The following is an 18,845-nucleotide window of genomic DNA, read 5'->3' as shown; positions in this document are numbered from 1 at the left end:
CCTTCCTTCCTTCCTTCCTTCTGCAGACATTTAATAAACGCTTATTAAATTGAAAAGGCATTGAGTATCTACTGATTGACTAATCATTAGAGATGGCAAATAATTATTAATATATAATCATTTTTCTTTAACTATAGCAATGGAATGGTTATTCCTTCTATTACTTCAATAAATCTTTTTCTCCTTTTATTTTTCATGTGGAACATCTTATTTGAATGAGAAACTACTTTTCTTACCGAATACAAGAACAGCCAACTCTGGAGATAGTTTCTGTCGGTTTGGCCACACATGCTACCAGTAATTCAAAGAGATCTTTTAGCATTGAGTTGATCATATTTTCATACCTAATATCTATGGGACAAAAAATACCACAATTTCACTCAATAGCTTTGGAATAATATATCACTGTGAAAAGAACATAATGACCACTTACAGAAAGAAAAAATGAAGTGACAAAGGAGGGAAATATGCATATAAGAAAAGAAAAAAGTGAAGAGGGCAATGAAAAGAAGTTACTACCTATAAAAGTTAAGTTAGATAATCAGCATTTAGGATTTTTATTTATTGCTTTATTTATTCCATTTCTAGATTTTTGTGCAGAATTGTCTCTCTTAAAGCAAGGACACAGTCATTCAATAGTGAAAAAATGTCAAGTTCTGTTATTATATTAAACTTTTCCCCATTAGACTGGTAACTCCATAAGAACAAGGACTGTGTTTTAGCTAGCTAGCTAGGTAGGTAGATAAAGATAATTTATTAAGAACTAGAAATACACAAACAATAACAACAAGATGGTTCCTACTCTCAAAGAGTTTATATTCTAATAAGAGAAGAAAAAACATAAAAGGAAGTTTAGTGCATTAATTCATTTTCCTCACAGTGCATAGCACAGAATACAAACTCAATTAATAGTTATTAATTTCAATAACTTGGTAGGCATTCAATACATTGCATTAAATTAAATTTCATGTATAATCTCCATTTTAAAAAATTAATCCCTAAGAATGAAAGATGTGGATTTATACATTTTCATAATTTCTGACATACAGATATCCCTTCCACATCACAACTTTCCCCTTCATGGTTTTGATATATCATGGATTGGCTTTTTTTTAGTTTTGTGGAATCTGCAAACAATCTGCAAAAGCCAGCAGACAACACAGAAAAAGTTTAGAAACTGTGTAGCCTGTGACCAAATACTTACCAAGATTTTATAATAAGGCATTATAAATAACCCATAAAAGAAAAAGAAAAAAATTCAGGCTTCTCTGGTATGAAGGGAGGGCCAAAAAATTTTACACACAGATTTTCCACATTGAGGAAATAGTGATGTGGAAGGATAGCTGTATAAGACACACTTAAAATCTGCTAATTCATTCTTAGGTGAATAGCTAAGCTTGCTTACACTAGTAGGTTTGGTAGACATCTAGCCTTTCAATTCTTACAGTCTATACTCCATCAGCTTTCCTAAGACCATCTTACTGCCATCCATATCAAATCAATTTTTCTAGAAGTCCTTTGGGACTTAAGTTCTTGAACTCTTATTCTCCCACTAGAAATCAGGCTCCTAGGCATGATCATTTGCTCCTATGTTCAAGGTGACTATCTCTGTGTGGCTGGCACATATAAATGTTCCACTTTGCATGAGCCTCTGCCAAACTAAATGTTCCTTTCAGTGTTGAGTCATACCAAACACAATAGAGACTTGTTAAAATCCTCTGGATGGCCAATTTCCTCACCCCATGGGGTAGATGGAAGTTTAGAGAGATTTAATGACTTACCCAGGGTCACAAAGCTAGTAAGTGTCTGAAGCAATAGATGAACCCAGATCTTCCTGTCTCCAAGCCCAGTGTTCTATCTCCTCAGCCATATTTTTCTCTGCTAGCTTCCTTATGCCATTCTAGTCTGGGTATGAAACTCCCTAGCTACTTTCCTCCTTTTTCTTGAATCATGCAATTCCCCTTAAAATTATTCCTAACTTTTCCAGAGCTGTATTTATATAAAATACTTTATATTTACATCTTTGTTTAGTATCCCTAGTGTGTTACCTTCATACAAAATCCATGGGATCTAAGAAAAGGTTTTAGGTGACAATGCTAATGTAAGACTCAGAATGAATGGTCTTGATAACAAAGATACAAATGGAGACTTACTACCTGAATGGATAAAGCTCTGGATATGTTCTACCACCAGTTCACAGGACAAACCAATAGCATGCTTGAAATTGGCTGAGGCAACATCCCAGTAAGCATGGTCTTTATGGCTACGGCGGAGCCATAGGGACATCACAGGAAGGAGGAGATGTACAACTGCATATATTCCAAACCCTGGTCCTGAAAGAGAATTAGGATGTGTTAAGATTTTGAGAGTAAATTCTAGCAAAAGTAAAGATCTTTGCCTTCATTTGAAGTTGCTCACTCTGTCCATTATAAAACTGAAAATCGAGTTTTGTAGAGAATTCTGCTTTTCCTGAGGGGAACAAAGGAAAAATTTTAATGATACTATTCCAAAATTTTCCCAGAATTTTGAAGTTGGAAGTTACTTTTTCTGGTTAATTTTATCATTTAACAAGTATTTATTAAGCTCTTACTATTTATATTTATGGGCAATAAGGTGACATAGTGGATAGAGTGCCTGGCCTGGAGTCAGGAAGGTTCATCTTTCTGAGTTCAAATCTGGCTTCAGAAAAATGCTGGCTGTGTGACCCTGGAAAAATAATTTAATCCTGTTTCCCTCAGTCTTCTCATTTATAAAATGAGGTAAAGAAGAAAATAATAAATCATTTCAGTATCTTTGCTAAGAAAACCCCAAATGGAGTCATGAAGAATCAGCATTACTGAAACAACTGAACAAATTTACCTTTTTAAGTACAAATTATATCTTCCAATAGAATGAAAATTTCTGTTTTGTTTTATACTTTGTTTCCCAAGTACCTAGCACAATACCCAGAAGATAGTAGGTTTTTAAAAAAACATTTGCTGAAGGGGCAGCTAGGTGACTGGATGGATTGAGAGGTATACCTGGAAAGGGGAAGTCTTGGGTTCAAATCTGACCTCAGATAATTCCTAGCTGGGTGACCTTGGCAAATCACTTAACCTCTATTGCTTAGTCCTTCTTGCTCTTCAGCCTTGGAATCAATACATAGTATTGATTATTGAAGATAAGGATTTTAAGAAAGATAAAAATAAATATTTACTGAAAAGCAGATGACTATCTGCTTTGGGGACTTAAGCAGGTCATAGATATAATGGATTATTATTCAGCTTTGAGAAAGGATGAATGTGATAAATACAGAGAAGCATAAGAAGACTTAGCTGAACCAATGCAAAGTTAAGTGAGCAGAATCAGGAAGACAATATGTACTGTAACTACCCTGCAACAATAAGCAATAGAATAGAAACACTGTGAAATTATAATGAGCAAATAGTCCAAAGAAAGAGATATGAGAATGTTCCTCCTTCACTTCTCTTCAGAAATGGGAGACTATGGGTGTGGAATATTTTATATTTAATAAGACTTGATGTGTTGGTTAGGTTTATTTATTTTTTCTCCTATTTTATTATATGGGATTGCTATTGGGGTTGGGGAGATAAGACTGTAAAATGTCTAGGTGTTATAAAAACAAAAGATAACATGTTTTTAAGAATGTAAATTAAATTGAATTACTATATGTATTTGACACCAGTTATTTGGTTTACAAAGTAGGCTTTTAGGATTAAAATGGTTTCATATGCAAAAAGATATTTAATTTACAAAAATAAGCCAACATAAATGCAGATAGCTAATTCAGTAGAATGTTTAGGTCATTGGATAGAAATTCTCTTTTCTCTACTATTTAAAACATTAGAAATTGGATTCTTTTCAACAAAAATTTGATATAATTTTTAAACTTAAGAATTACCTAACAAATATAGATTATGGAATATTCTTGAGCTTGCAATGACAATAGAACTTTGAGAGCCTACTTCAGTGGTCTCTGTTCCTATTATATAAAATTATGTGAATGAGCAACATTGTGATGGGAAATTGACACTATACGGATCATATACTATCTCATATTCTGAAAATTAATCAAGTTCAAAACACAGTCATTATATGTCAGAGGTAGAATTTTAACCCAAGGATTTTGAAATTTTAGGCTAGTCCTATAATAAAAGTATTATATTCCCTTTCAAGAATTGCAAAAATAATTCATTAAAATAGGAATCTAACAGTTGGCAGTCAGAGGTTCATCCCTCATTGCTTCTATGAGTTGGTTGTCCCCATCACATTGTCTAGCAGTGGCCTTTTTGCTGTTGTCCCAGTTCCTCTTTCTCTCTCTGTCCCCTTAATAAAGTGGTTCTTCTTGCCATTTGTCATGGGCTTAACAATTATGAAACTTGCTTCTAACACAAAAATTGACAACTATAGTTCCAAATGGACATCGGTTTAGAGACATTGGTAATTTTGCAAGGCCAGCATCAGTGGGTATACCTTGCTAAAAGCCAATAACATAAAATACACATATAAATATATAAATATATTTGCTTTATATTATATATTCATATTTATTATATCACTAACATTAAATTTAATTTATCTATATTATTATATATGATGAAATATAATTAATACAAAAATTAAATATATAATTATATGTTTATTATTATATAAATATATAAATACACAGATATAGATATTTACCAGGTACTTTGGTAACATCTCTCAAGAGCTCAAAGAGTAAATCCAAGGTAGGAGGTTGGTGCTGACGAGGACAATTGGATACAGCTGCTGTCAGCTGTTCTAGAAGGATGATCCAGACTTCTATAAGACCTAGAAACACAGAAATATACCAATCATTAAACATAGTAGGAACATTAAAAGGAATTGTATTCAGATCAGCAGAAGTTTAAGTTAAACACTTATTAAGTATAAATGCATTGTAATCTAGCATCTTTAAATATAGGCATAGGAGAATCTGTAGATCCCAAGATAGCAAAGTACATGAAATTTAACATTTACTCTTTTTTAGCTTAAGGTTTAATAGCTTAAAACTGCACCAAAACTTTTAGAACATCCTATAGCCAGGGGAAAAAAATCATTAAAAGGAAGTCATATTCAGAGTAATTGCAGTGACTAATCCTGGTCTCAGAGAAGAGATAATGAAATATAGTTCCTTTCCCATGTCAGAAGGCAGAATACTTCAGATACTTCAGATAAAGTCACTATTGGCTGATTTTGATTAATCTATAAAGGAAGGTTCGGTTATTTTATGTGTGTAGTGGGGAGCACTGGAAATAATTGTTATATAAAAATAAAATTCATTAAAAATTTTATTTTTAAAGATCTGAGATATTTTCACACTGCAACATGAGAAAATAGTATGATGGAATAGCCAAAAATGCTAATGGAATCTTATATTTCATTAGTAGAAACCTAGTGTTTAGAAACATTGAGGGCAGAGTGCTAACTGCAGCTTGGTGATATATTGGATAGAGTTCTAGGCCTGGAGTTAGAAAGATTCCTCTTTGTGAGTTCAAATCTGACAATTACTAGTTATATGACCCTGGGCAAATCACTTAATTCTGTTTGCCTCAGTTTCTTCATCTATAAAACGAGATGGAGAAGGAAATGTAAAGTCACTCCAGTATCATTGCCAAGAAAATCCCAAATGGGGTCACAAAGAGTTAGATATGGTTGAAAAATCAATAGCGTACTAAGTCTACTCTGATTATACTATATTTGAAAGATTACCATCTTTTCTTCTAGGCATTACATTTTAGAAAGGCCACTGATAAACTATATAGTACTAGTAAAGAGGTGTGAAATCATGTCATTTGAGCATTAGTCAAATGTACTAAGATCTTTAGCCTAACTAAAACACAAGAAATATATCTTTATATTTTAAAAAGTTGTCATGTAGGGGCAGCTTGGTGGCTCAATGGATAGAGAGCCAGGCCTGGAGATGGGAGGTCCTGGATTCATATCTGACCTTAGACACTTCCTAGCTGTGTAACTTGGGCAAATCACTTAATCTCAATTACCTAGCCCTTACTGCTCTTTCCCTTGGAACAAATACTTAACTTTTATTCTAAGACAGAAGGTAAGAGGTTTTTGTTTTTGTTTAAAGGTTCTCATATGGAAGAGGGATTATATCTTTTTGCTTAGTCTAAATGTAAATTATTATAATAATGGTAGGATTTGGTGAGAAAGAGAATTGTTTTAGACTTAGAGTGTTTGAGATGCCTACAGGACAGATAGTTAATAATTCAGTATTAGATATAAAAAGAGAAAAATCTGAAGACTCCATTGATCATCTACAAAAGCATAACTCTTAGGAATATTGTAGTCAAATTCCAGAACTCCAAGATCAAGGACAAAATAATGCAAAGAACAAAAAAAATAATTCAAATATTGTGGAGCTACAGTCAGGATGACACAAGACTTAGCAGCTTTGACATTAAAGGATAGGAGGGCCTGGAATATGATGTTGCAGTGGGCAAAGGAGATAGGACCAACAATCACTTACCCAGCACAACTGAGAATAATCCTTCAAGGGGGAAAATGAGTATTCAATGAAATAGAAGACTTTCAAACATTCCTGATGAAAAGACCAGCTGAATGCGAAATTTGACTCTCAAATATAAGACTCAAGAGAATCATGAAAAGATAAATAGAAAAGAGAAATCAAAAGATATTCAAGAATGTAAAATTGTGTACAACCCTACATGCAGAGATGATTCTTGTGACTACAAAGAACTTTGTCATTATTAGGGCATTTAGAAAGAGTATATATAGACAGAGTGAGGGTACAAGTTGAATATGAAGGGATAATACAAAAATTTAATTTAAAATTGGGCATAAGAAAGAGGAATGCATTTGGAGCAGTGGGATGGTAAAAACAGAATGGGGCAAACTAATACATATAAAAGAGGCATGAAAGAATGTTCACAGTAGAGGGGAATATAGGAGAGATGGGGAGGACAGCATAAGAATGCTACTCTTATCAGAATTGGCTCAATGCGGGAAGAATATACACAATCAATTGGGGATAGAAAGTGTTTCTACCATACAGAAAAATAGGAGTGGAAGTGAATAAGAGAAGTAGGGGAGGGATTGATAGAAAAGAGGGAAAATTGGGGGAGGTGGAAGTCAGAAACTAAACAGGAGGAAATAGGATGGAGTATAATACACAGTAATCATAATATTGCAAAGATTTTTTTCATAAGTCTCTCTAATAAAGGCCTCATTTCTCAAATTCATGGAGAAATGAGTTGAATATATGAGAATACAAGTCATTCCTCAATTAATAAATGCCAAAGGACATGAAGGGGCAAGTTCTCAGACAAAGTAATTAAAACTGTCTATAGTCATGCAAAAAATGTTCTAAATCACTATTACTTAGAGAAATGCAAATTAAAACAACTCTGAGGTACCATTCTATACCTATCAGATTGGCTATTATGACAGAAAAGGAAAATGATAAAACCTGAAGTGGATATGGAAACATGAATGCATTGCTGGGGGAGTTGTGAAAACTGACTTAGTCATTCAGAAGAGCAATTTGGACCTATGCTCAAACGGCTATAAAACATCCATACCCTTTGACCCAGCAATACCATTACTAGGTTTCTATTCCAAAGAGATAGAAAAAAACAAAAACATAAAAGGGGAAGGACCTATATGTACAAAAATATTTAAAGCAGTTCTTTTTAGGTGGGGCAAAGATTTGGAAAGTGAGGGGATATCCATCAGGGGAATAGCTGAATAAGTTATAAAATATGATAGTAATATAATAATATTATTGTCCTGTAAGAAATTACAAACAGGAGGAGCTTAGAAAAACCTAGAAAGACTGAAGCAGTGTGAAATAAGCAGCAATACAGTGATCCAAAACTATCCCAAAGGATTCATGATAAAAAATGGCATCTACTTCCCAAGTAAAAGAACTGAGTCTAAAGCCAAACCAAAGCACTTGCTTACTTCTTTTTCTGTCTGAGTTTCCTTTCATTAAGGATTAATATGGAAAACTGTTTTACATGAATGCATATGTGAAATCTATATGAGGTTGCTTACCATCTCAAGCAGGGTTGGGGTTGGGGGTAAGGAAGAGAAGGAGAGAATTAGAGATTCAATATCCTTTGAAAAATGTCGGAAACTGTTTTTACATGTAATTGGGAGAGGAAATAAAAAGAAAATGATTTAAAAGAAACTATCAATAATTTTAGCAAAATAGCAGGATATAAATTAAATCCACATAAACCATCAGCATTTCTATGTTATGTGACCATCATTATTTCTAAAATATTCATTGATTCAAACTTTTATTAAGTCAGAACACCTTCCTCCTAATTGACTTGTATCAATGAAATTTTGCTGCATGTAAAACTTTACCAAGAAAGCACTAATCCCAACCCCAATATGAAGTAGTAGCAAATCTTTATTATATAGGAAGTTTAATGTCATGTAAGGTGACAAGAAAAACCAACATACATCCTGTGTCCAGAAACTAGACTTCCAAAAGGATGCCCTCAACAGGACTCAGTCTTCATTTCTAGAATAAAATTGGTTTTCTCAGAGAGAAAGAAGCAAATGTACCAATAATTAGTTTTAAAAGCCTAAGAATTAGCTACCCAAGAAAAACAGACTACTTGCCAGGATTGCAATTCATGGTGGATGACATAGGATTTAATTTGAAAAAGAGAAACAAATTCAATTTTAGAGCCTATAAACTCCAGTGGATTATCTTTCTGTTCTCTACTAATAGCCTCATTTCCCCAACTTTCTGTCCATATGATCTCATCAGAAGGAATTCTAAAATGATTTTATTTCCTATATTTTAAGTTTTAAAGCCATGAATACCAGCCAGTTTTGATTAAGCTCTATCAATACAAATTTATTCCAAATTGTCAAATTCAAGTGAAAAATCCTGCAGTAAATTTAGTTGCAAACTATAAATGATTTATGACAATCTGTTGTAAGATGAGGTTTCTGCAAATGTACTGCTCCTAAACTGATAACACAGATAAATTGGAATCACAAATGGTAGGAACTTAGAGGATATCAAGTCTGTCCCCCAGCTTCCTTTCGCTTTGGAGATGAAGAAACTGAGACCCAAATATCTTTTGAACCACTGAAATTTGAGAACTATTGCATTTGGGTTTGCCAGCTTCAGTAGGATAAACAACATCAGCATCTTGAAAGAGCTTCCTTGCAGGTAGCTTAAATCATTGTTTGAGTTGCTGGGAATAAACACTGCAAATAATTTAATTTGGTTGCAGTTTTTATATTCACTTACCCGTATCATCATCAAAATCAGAAAGTATCGATTCGATCCCATCCTCACTACTTGCTGAGTGCTCTTGAACTCTCCGAGGCAAACTGGCAAGCCTCCCACCAAGAAAAATTGGTTTCAAGGGCATCTTGTAGATTTTGGCAAGCAACTAAATGGAAAAAAGAACCCACAATGTAAAGAAAGCAATAGATCCAAAGGAATAACAACTACCTAATAGAGATTTAACAAGAACAGATGGCAATGAAGGAATATGAAAAATCTCTGAATTATCCATGGTTTGATTTGTAAAAGTTGGTCAATTGATTTTCTGGAATGTGGAATATATTTTCTTATTAAAAATATCACAATTAATTAATTTCCCAGATAAGACTCTAACTCGGGCTTAATAGGTATCATTTTGTCAAGGTTAGCACTTCCTCCATTAATTTCAGCATCCTACAAATGACACAGATAATCTTCAAGAAGTGATAAGCTTCCTGGAATCTAGCTAGGCTTCCCTTGTTATACTTATTCTTCATCACTGAGCCTTTTTCTGAAACCTTTCCAGTTAAATTAGAAGAAAGGGATTAAGAATTCCCTTTTACACTCAATAGCCAGAATTTTTGCTCCATTGGCATAGCCTTTAGAATACTTCCTACTGTTTCTCATACATCTCCTATTTTTGTGCCTTTGGAGTGGATATTTTCCATGTCTGAATGTAATCCCTTCTCACCTTTGCCTTCAAAGTTAATCTCTTCCTTGAAGATGCAGCTCAGACACCATCTTCTCTATGAAACCTTTCCTAATCTCCCCAACTGTTGATGCCTTCCCTCCCAAACTACTTCATATTTAACTGCTTCCATAGGTTTGTGTTTATTAATTTAATATTTGTGCCATACACATTCTTATATCTACTTGGGGTCTCTTCCTTTAGCTCCTTGGGAATAGGGATAATTTTATTCTTTGTTCTTATATCCCTAGTGTCTAGCACATAGCAAACATATAATAAATACTTGATCAATTAAGGAACTAGGGTCATCTGTATGCCATAAGGAGGTATGACACCAGCAATTTAGAGAAGGTGATCTCTTCAGTTTTCTCTTTCCTTCCTTCCTTCCTTCCTTCCTTCCTTCCTTCCTTCCTTCCTTCATCTAAAATGAAATCCTTAGATCAGACATGGCAACACACTGAATATATTCATTAGTTACCTAAGGAAAAGAAAATAATCAGGATTCTTTCAGTTTGGGCAAATCAGTAGGGAGCCCAGTATCAAACCCCTTCCCACAGAGACTTTTAACCTTTACCATAGCTGAAAACGCTCCAGAGGCCACAAATACTGTAGCTCATGATTTAGTTGAATATGTTTGCAATGAAAAATAGCAGGAAATGGTAATGTCAGAAATATTGTATAGTATTTCTATTACATTATATAGGTTAAAGAGCTGGATGGGGGTTAGTGGGGTAAGGGATAGGGAAAGTGAAAATGATAGCTTTATTTTAGGAGCCATTGAGTAAGTGGGCAGGGGTGGGCATGAGTAACATGGTCACACATTTTGGGAAGGCAAGTTGTCAAAGAGCAGCTTTTTGAAAAGTAAACTGAACAAGTTGTGGTATATAATTGTAATGAGATACTATTGTGCTATAAGAAATGTCAAACAAGATGATCATAAAGAAACCTGGAAAGATTTATATGAAATGATACAAAATGAAGTGAGCATAACCAAGAGAACATTGTACATAGTAACAACAATAATGTATGATGATCAACTGGGAATGACAACTGTTATCATCAAAAGCAAGGATTCAGGAAAATTCTGAAATTCAGGAAAAAAAAAGACATCCACCACCATAGGAGGAACAAAGTCTGAATGCAGATTGAAGCATACCATTCTTCATTTTATTTCCTCCATGAACTTATCTCTAGTGTAAGCAATATGTGCCTTGTTTCATTATACAACAAATAGGGAAATGTGTTATATGATAATACATATGAAATTTGTATCATATTACTTGCTTTTCTGGGGAGGGGTAAGGGCTGGGAAAGAAGGGCAAAGGGTGAGGAGGAGGGGAAATAGAGAATGAGATATAGTTTTTTGGGACATAACTGATTTGAGAATTTGTTACTCCTGGGTAAGTGCATTTATTAAAATTTATTATATATTTATAACTGAATTGTTATAAAAGTATAATAAATTATTTATAACAAAATTTGTATGTATTATATTTTGTTACATATATTCTGTTTATATATTTTTCAAAATTAAAAAAAAAATTTAAGCCTTAGTGGTAAAACACAGTGCCTGGCACAATCATAGGCATTTAATAAATGTTTGATGAATGAAAACAATATTACTCTCTTTCCTAGAAAAGAAATCACTTTATCAAAGTATATTTTTGACTGGTCTTTTTTAGTATTTTTCTTTTGACCATAAAGTGAAGGTAGGTGGGAGTGGATGAACAAAGCTAAAGGGATGGGGGAATATAGGCAGCTCCATCCAACCTTCTGCAAAGTACATTTTCATCTGTAAAGACCTACATCTGGTCCATGAACCATGTCCCATTTTCCACTATCATAAAACTCAGATTATTATTACTATGACCTTGCTTTTAGAGTTCAGAGATTTATGAAGTTATAAATGTAGCCTATTTAAAATTGGTTCCCATTCAAAGGCAGTGTAGCTTTGTAGCATCCATTCATCCGTACAACTGTCACCCAATTTCTCCTTAATTATCTTTCTTCTTTTGAAAATGTCACTGTCTATAACAAATATCTGCTTTTTAAATCAAGGGCTAAAGACTCATAATTTTTAAAAATCTGAGACTATATAAGTTAAAAATTAATTTAGTCAGTTTTTTGAAAAAAAAGAAGCATGTCACTTTTTTAAAGTTAAGAAAAACATTAAATATTTAATGTTTTTGATTCATTAAATTTATTAAAAATTGAACTGAAATTAAAATTAAACATTTAATATTAAACATTTAACATTAAAATGTTTAACATTAAACATTAAATATTTAAATATTGAAGCTGATAAAATTATTTCCATGTTAAAATTAATTAATCAAGAAAGAGATAGGGGAGAGATGGGCAAAAAAAAAAGAAGACACAGATATTGGGGGTAGGAGAGAAATACATAAGTCCTCAATTTTCATGTCATAATATTCATATATTGTATCTATTTAGACTACTCCTTCTTAAGACTTAGGGGACTATTGTATTTTCACATCTGTAGGTGAAGAGAGCATTTCCCCCTTCTGGTAACTGCTTAAAGATGAGATAAATTTAGCCAAATTTGACTTAAGAGATGAAAGAGAAAGTAAAAGACAGCACCCAGTAAGACTTGTACCCAGAGACATACAGCTACTGGAATTACACAACTACTTTTCGAAATTTAGCATTTCTTTCATGTAATCCATCATTTATGCCATTATTATTATTATTATTATTATTATTATTATTATTATTATTATGGCATCCAGCATTTAATTCTAAGGAATCCATAAGCCTTATCAGATTTGATGAAAAGATCCACATCTCATAAAAAATTAAGAACCCTTGAATTGGTATGTAGTCTCTAAGCATCATCAGGGACCTGTGAGATTAACTACCTTTATCAAAGATAGTATCCACTGTCTTTTTTTCTTTTTATTCGGAAGGGTTGAGAGAGGAAGAAGTCCCCAAATCCATTCCCCCACTCCTTCTTCATCCCAGGACAGCAGAAAGTGTAGGACACCATCAACATTATACCAATTTCTTCCTAGGATCATTTCAGACCCAGAGATCTGAAGTCTTCTGAGACCCGGATGCTCATTTTAAGCATACCTGAGAACACTTCCTGAGGTAATCCAGAGCGGGAAGGCACAAGTCTGTTGATGTTGATGTTGACCCTGGCACACAATCCCCAATCTCTTTACACTCGACTTCTCCTAGAAGACAGGAAGATAAATAGCAAAAGGGTCAATTTACCATCATACTATTTCTGGAGCCAGTTTGCTGAGGGAAGGCTGTAATAAAAACCGTAAAGGTCCTTATCAAGCATAAACCTTATGTCTCCAAGGGAGTTCATACGTCCTCTCTCTAGCTGGGAAAATGTCTATTTTGTTTTGCTTAACACTAAGTTGCAATGGCATGGGAGTTTGGGAAGACACTAAATATTAGGGGATGCAGATCAGGAACATTTAATTTGCATCTGTTATTTGTCCATATGTATCATATTTCTGTAGGAGCTTCCAGGTTTCCTATAAGAAAACAGCATTGATTGTATCAGCCACTTGCAATTACTTCCCTCCTTTTTGTAATTGCTCAGCTTGTGCATTTTAATAAAATCATTGTGCACGATTCCAATTGTTTCCAATTATCTACATTTATAGATAACTAGCACCCTCCTCTGTGGGTAAACAGACATAATTACTAAGTGTTGGTTAAAATTCAGAAGCAAATGAGTAAAGAGGAATATTTTCTTCTTGGAAAAAAAAACACATTTTCTATTCTTTAATTTAATACCTCATCACACTTGTACAAGTCAAATTCTTGCGGAGAATAGCCATGCACAAATCCTCCCTTGTTCCACTGCATCTCCCACAGATTCACTCATTCAAATTCAGTACTGATATCGTAAACGGAGTAGACTCATTATTGTGAACTTTCAGGAAGGCATAAATAAGAGCTGCACAGGATATGGAAGCCTGGATGGATTACAATCTGCATCACTGGAGGGAACTCTTGAAACAAAGTGATCACAGATCTATTTGAATATTAAGTATTATAAATGAAAATCTCAGGCTGATTTCTAATATGCTCTATATTATGTATAATTCAAAGGAAGAATTTTAAAGAATTTTCTTGATAATAAACCACATGAAATTGGCCAGATATGAAATGGGTGATTAAAATTTTATATAATACAGGGTAGCTAGGAGGCTCAGTGGATAGAGAGCCAGGTTAGAGAGCCAGAAGATCCTGGATCCAAATCTGGCTTCAGGAGCTTTTTAGCTGTGTGACTCTGGGCAAATCACTTAACTTCAGTTGCCTAGCTTTTACTACTCCTCTGCCTTGAAAATGATAATTAGTACCAATCAAAGACAGAAGGTAAGAGTTATAAACAATTATATGTAATACAGCAGGCTACATCTGGAGTTTTGTGTTCAGTTCTGGACACTATTGTTTAGGAAAGATATAGACAAAATGGAATGGAAGAGGTTGACCAGAACAGTGAAAGTATTGGAGAATATGTCATTGAGATCAATGAGAGAAACTAAGGTTATTTTACCCCAAAGAAAAGTAGAACTAGGAAATGTCATCACTATCTTTCAAGTATCTGAAGGGCTTCCAAAAGTACAATCATTTACATCAGGAGATTCTGTCATTTGTTCCCCTTGTTGGAAAGGATTTTTGGATGGGCATAGCTTGAACCAGACTGGTTTCTAAGGTGCTTTCCTCTCTTTCTTATTTTAGTAGCTTTGTGAGCACAGTACATTTATGTGGTCACCATAATTCTTCCTATTTGTTCCTTGTAAGTTAGCTCTCCCAAGCCTCCATCCTTCCTAGGATGACATAAGAGCTTACCTTTGGTCCAGATTACCACTTATGAAAAATACACAATCTAACAGAATTTTGGTAGTACAAATGACAGAAATTGCCATGAGCCAGCCCAAATAAGAAGGCACTTGCCCTTGAACAGTGTAGCCTTTAAGATTTGATTACAGTTTGCATTTCAGGATTCAATTTCCATCTCTGTCTATGTAGGACATGAATAATGTCAGCCTATTTGTATCTTGTTTTCTTATTTCAAAAAATGTAGAATTGTCAGGTCCTTTGTGCTCTGAACAAAAACATTCAGTACCATACCCTGTGTTTAACATTGCTCTCAAGCTCGATACCATCTGTGGTTATATTTTAATGAGGTAATTTTCAAACTTCTGGGATGAGATGAATCTGAACCTGAGATAAGCTTAAGTTATGTTAAATTATATATATATATACATATATATGTGTGTGTATATATATATATATATATATATATCAGTAGCAGACTTATAGAGATAAGAGTAAGTTTTAAGAGAAGGTAAAAGTTGTCTTTAAGATGGGTACATGCTAGGAACTCTGGAGAAAGGATTCTGGAATGCAGAGGGCAGAGGAGGAAGAGATTTGAAGGTGCAACTGATACTTCTTCCTATCCTAGGCTGAGGAAAGGAAGGAGGAGCTCTTGTTGGCTATCTTGATCTAACCTATTTTGGAGAAATTTGGAGGTTCCTGATAAACTTAAATACATCCTTAAGAAGATATAACTTTACCTGCTACATTCTAACAATTTGCCTGAAAGGTTTTACCTGGAAAATCTTGTTTATGGGCTCTAAGAGTTTACCTTAGGGTTTAGACCCTCTTTGGATGGACTTAGTCATTTTTTAATACACGCTTAGCAAATTGGAGATAACTTCTAAGAAATATAACCAAAACAATGGCTGAGAGTTATAGCCAGGTAGAGAAGTGAGGTTTTGTGGGAATAGCTAGAACAGGGAGCTGGGAGAGTAGACTTGAAGACCAGAAGACTTTCCCGTGAGGGAAATTTAGATTCTGTGGGTTGGAGAGTTAGTTCCCATTAGTGTCAGGGACACTTTGTAGGGTCCTCAGTCTTTACCTCAGTCTATAAATAAAAATAGTTAATGTTTTTCATACGATATATCTCTAAGACTTCTTTGTGCACTGACCCAGAGAAGTGAAGTGAACAGTTTCCTAGGTAGTTATCAGTCTACCTTAGTCCTTCTCTTAATATCAAATATAGCAATATATGTGTATATAAAAATTATAGAGAATATAAAACATGCTAAGCAGTAACTTGAGAGGGTCTAAATATGATGGGTCAAAGAGTATTTCTGTATGACTCACGAGCTCATTTCAACAGGAAACAAATTTTAGAAATAACAAAGAATAAAGGGGCCCATTTAAAATCATCTCATTAGGGGCTCTACATTGAATTTAGACCACTGAGATTCTGGTCTTTAAGAAAGTGTTTCATTATGGTTCAAAATTACAAGTTAAAAATGGACAGGACATTATCTTTTGAGTCAAACAAAATGAAATTCTGCCCTGGCTCTGTCACTCTGTGACCATGGGAAAATCCCTGGATTTCAATTTCCCCATATAAAAATGGGCATCCCATTACTTATTCTTGCAAGGTCATTGGGATAATAGTATTTTGTAAACTACAAAACAGTAGTATATAGATGTAGTCAACTATGATTACTAAATATCATAATGTTACATGTTGTCAGAATTAAAAAGATGGACTAAAGAGATGTGAATGTTCCACAACATGTTTCTTCATAGACCTACACTCTGCATATAGTTCCAAAATCACTATACTGTAATTTAGCTCTGGATAGCATCCAAGTGACTTTGGCAATAAGTGTTTTGGTTCTGGTACATCACACACACTGTTTACCATCTGTTCTAGTCTTAGGATGCTTGCTTCCTCCCAAGCACACAGTATGCCTAGTGACAAAGGGTCTGGCTTCCAGACAAATACCATCTTGAAAAGAGAACACACAGGTTTAGCTAAATTAAATGCACAGAAAGTCACATTTACCCAATCCTTTGACAAACTTCATAAGGCACATAATGTAACTGGTGGCAGCATTGGCAAACACCTGGATGTTGTCCGTATTCAGAAAGGCTTCAAAGACATCAAATACAGGGGCCTGACCTTTTCCTATGGGAAGAGAAATTCAGAAGGTAAGTGTGTCATCTTTGAGGTTAGCCAAACTGAGAGCGTCTCTAAAACAACTCCCAAAAGGAACTATCAGAGAGACACACTCTTACCACTGAACTGACAACTACTCAACAAAAGTCCATTGGTATCCAGGGAACAGAGTCATGAGCTTGCATACAAATATTGTTTTTCTAAACAATGAGTACATTGCAGGTGTATAGGCACTTCACAGAGAAGATGCCAGGCTGAGATGCGTGAAGAGAGAGTCTGATTCATTAAATTCTTGTAATGCTCTATCATTGGTAGTTATGGAATATCAAGAAGGATTGAGAGGATTTCAACATAGTCTTCTGGGAGGGATAGGCTGGAATCTTTTAATGATATTTTGACCTAGCAAGCATGAAAAGGAAGCCTTGGCTAACATCCTATAAGGGAAGGTAGCCCTTAGTGGAACTAAAATCTCTTTCCCCCAACACTACTCCTTTTTCTTCTCTTGTTCATCCTTTGCTAATTGTCAACTTTGGAGGACTTGTCTCTGACCTTGTATGACTAGCAAGAGTCACAGAAGTATACCAGTTGGGCCTCCTAAAAATTTATATGCTATAACCTCAATTATGTGCTCTGAATTGCAAGTCAGCCTTTCTATTCACCTTGGTTGGACTCTCCAGCATATTTCTCTAGTGGCAGTTCCAAACTTCTACCCTCTATCCTTCATTTATCTCTCTTTTTTCCCTTGTCACTATCTTCATCCCCCTCTATCTCTATGTCTATCTCTTGGTTTCTCTCTTATTTTCTGTCTCTTTGTCTCTGCCTCTCACATAGAAGATGACTTTCCCTCCTGATTTATGGAGGCAATTAAGGCTATCCATTATAAACTTTTTTTTTTCTTTTTCTTTATCTTTATCTATCTTCTCCTTTGCTTTGTGTTCAATAGGTGAGACGGTAGCCTTTTCTCCCAAGACCAATCATCCATCATTTTGGACCTATAATGTCACCCCTCACATGTCATATGGGAGTTTAACCCATTGATCTCTTCTTTCCTTTAAACTTTAATCTCTCCCTAGCAAGTGTCTTCCTCAATATTTTTTAACATGTTTACGTCTCTCTTAACCCTACAAAAATGTGTGATAGGGACTGAAAAAGAAAGAATCAGTCAAATATCCTCACCCATGGAGTAGTCTCCCATAAGATATTCTTTCATTTCTGATTTGTTACTGCTGTGTACTGTCTCCAGGGCACTGAATAAGGGTCTCCATCCTGACTGGATCTGAGTAGAACATACTTCGACCAACTCCCCTATTGATGTGACGACCTGAGTTAAAACCAAATGAAAAAAAAAAAAGTTAGTTCTTATAGCCCCTCATTCAAGAGATGCAATAAAATTCTTGGAAAAGACAAGGGATCCCTCTTTGATATCTAGCTCTTTTTACCTTCATTCAGAGGTAATGAATGATCAAAAGAATTCATATCACAAACTAGATTTCCCCTTCCCCATGTTTAGAGTTGGAAGGGATCTTATAGGTAATCTAGTCCAATTCTAAAAAATTAAGACTTAAAGAGATAAAAAAAATACTTAGATTTAGCTCAGTGGATTGAGAGTCAGGCCTAGAGACAGGAGGTCCTAGGTTCAAATCTGACTTCAGACACTTCCCAGCTGTGTGATCCTGGGCAAGTCACTTGACTCCCATTGCCCACCCTTACCACTCTTCCACCAAGGATCCAATACACAGAAGTTAAAGGTTTAAAAAAATACTTAGATTCAGAAACCCAAAGTCACATAGTTAGTAAATGGAAGAACCATAATTCAATCATACATGAATAAATCTATCAATAATCACATGAAAAAGTGCTCTAAGTACTTCCTGATTGGAGAAATGCAAATA

General features: G+C 34.6%; 1 protein-coding gene across 1 annotated transcript in view; it reads right to left on the bottom strand.

Moving 5' to 3' along the window:
* The window catches only part of ARFGEF3 (ARFGEF family member 3), a 215,742-nt gene that overhangs the window by 17,650 nt on the left and 179,247 nt on the right, over positions 1-18,845 (bottom strand). The window contains exons 23-29 of the mRNA XM_044674613.1: positions 18,130-18,274; positions 16,840-16,962; positions 13,077-13,180; positions 9,278-9,422; positions 4,684-4,812; positions 2,157-2,333; positions 237-351 (exon numbers count right to left, since the gene is read on the bottom strand). Of these exons, the coding sequence (XP_044530548.1) occupies positions 237-351; positions 2,157-2,333; positions 4,684-4,812; positions 9,278-9,422; positions 13,077-13,180; positions 16,840-16,962; positions 18,130-18,274 (938 nt within the window). The remainder of the gene's footprint in view (positions 1-236; positions 352-2,156; positions 2,334-4,683; positions 4,813-9,277; positions 9,423-13,076; positions 13,181-16,839; positions 16,963-18,129; positions 18,275-18,845) is intronic.

Source organism: Gracilinanus agilis, chromosome 4 (genome assembly GCF_016433145.1).
Source record: "Gracilinanus agilis isolate LMUSP501 chromosome 4, AgileGrace, whole genome shotgun sequence".
NCBI lineage: Eukaryota > Metazoa > Chordata > Mammalia > Didelphimorphia > Didelphidae > Gracilinanus > Gracilinanus agilis.
The sequence above is the reverse complement of the archived record's forward strand: the minus strand, read 5'-3'. Positions and strand labels throughout refer to the sequence as shown.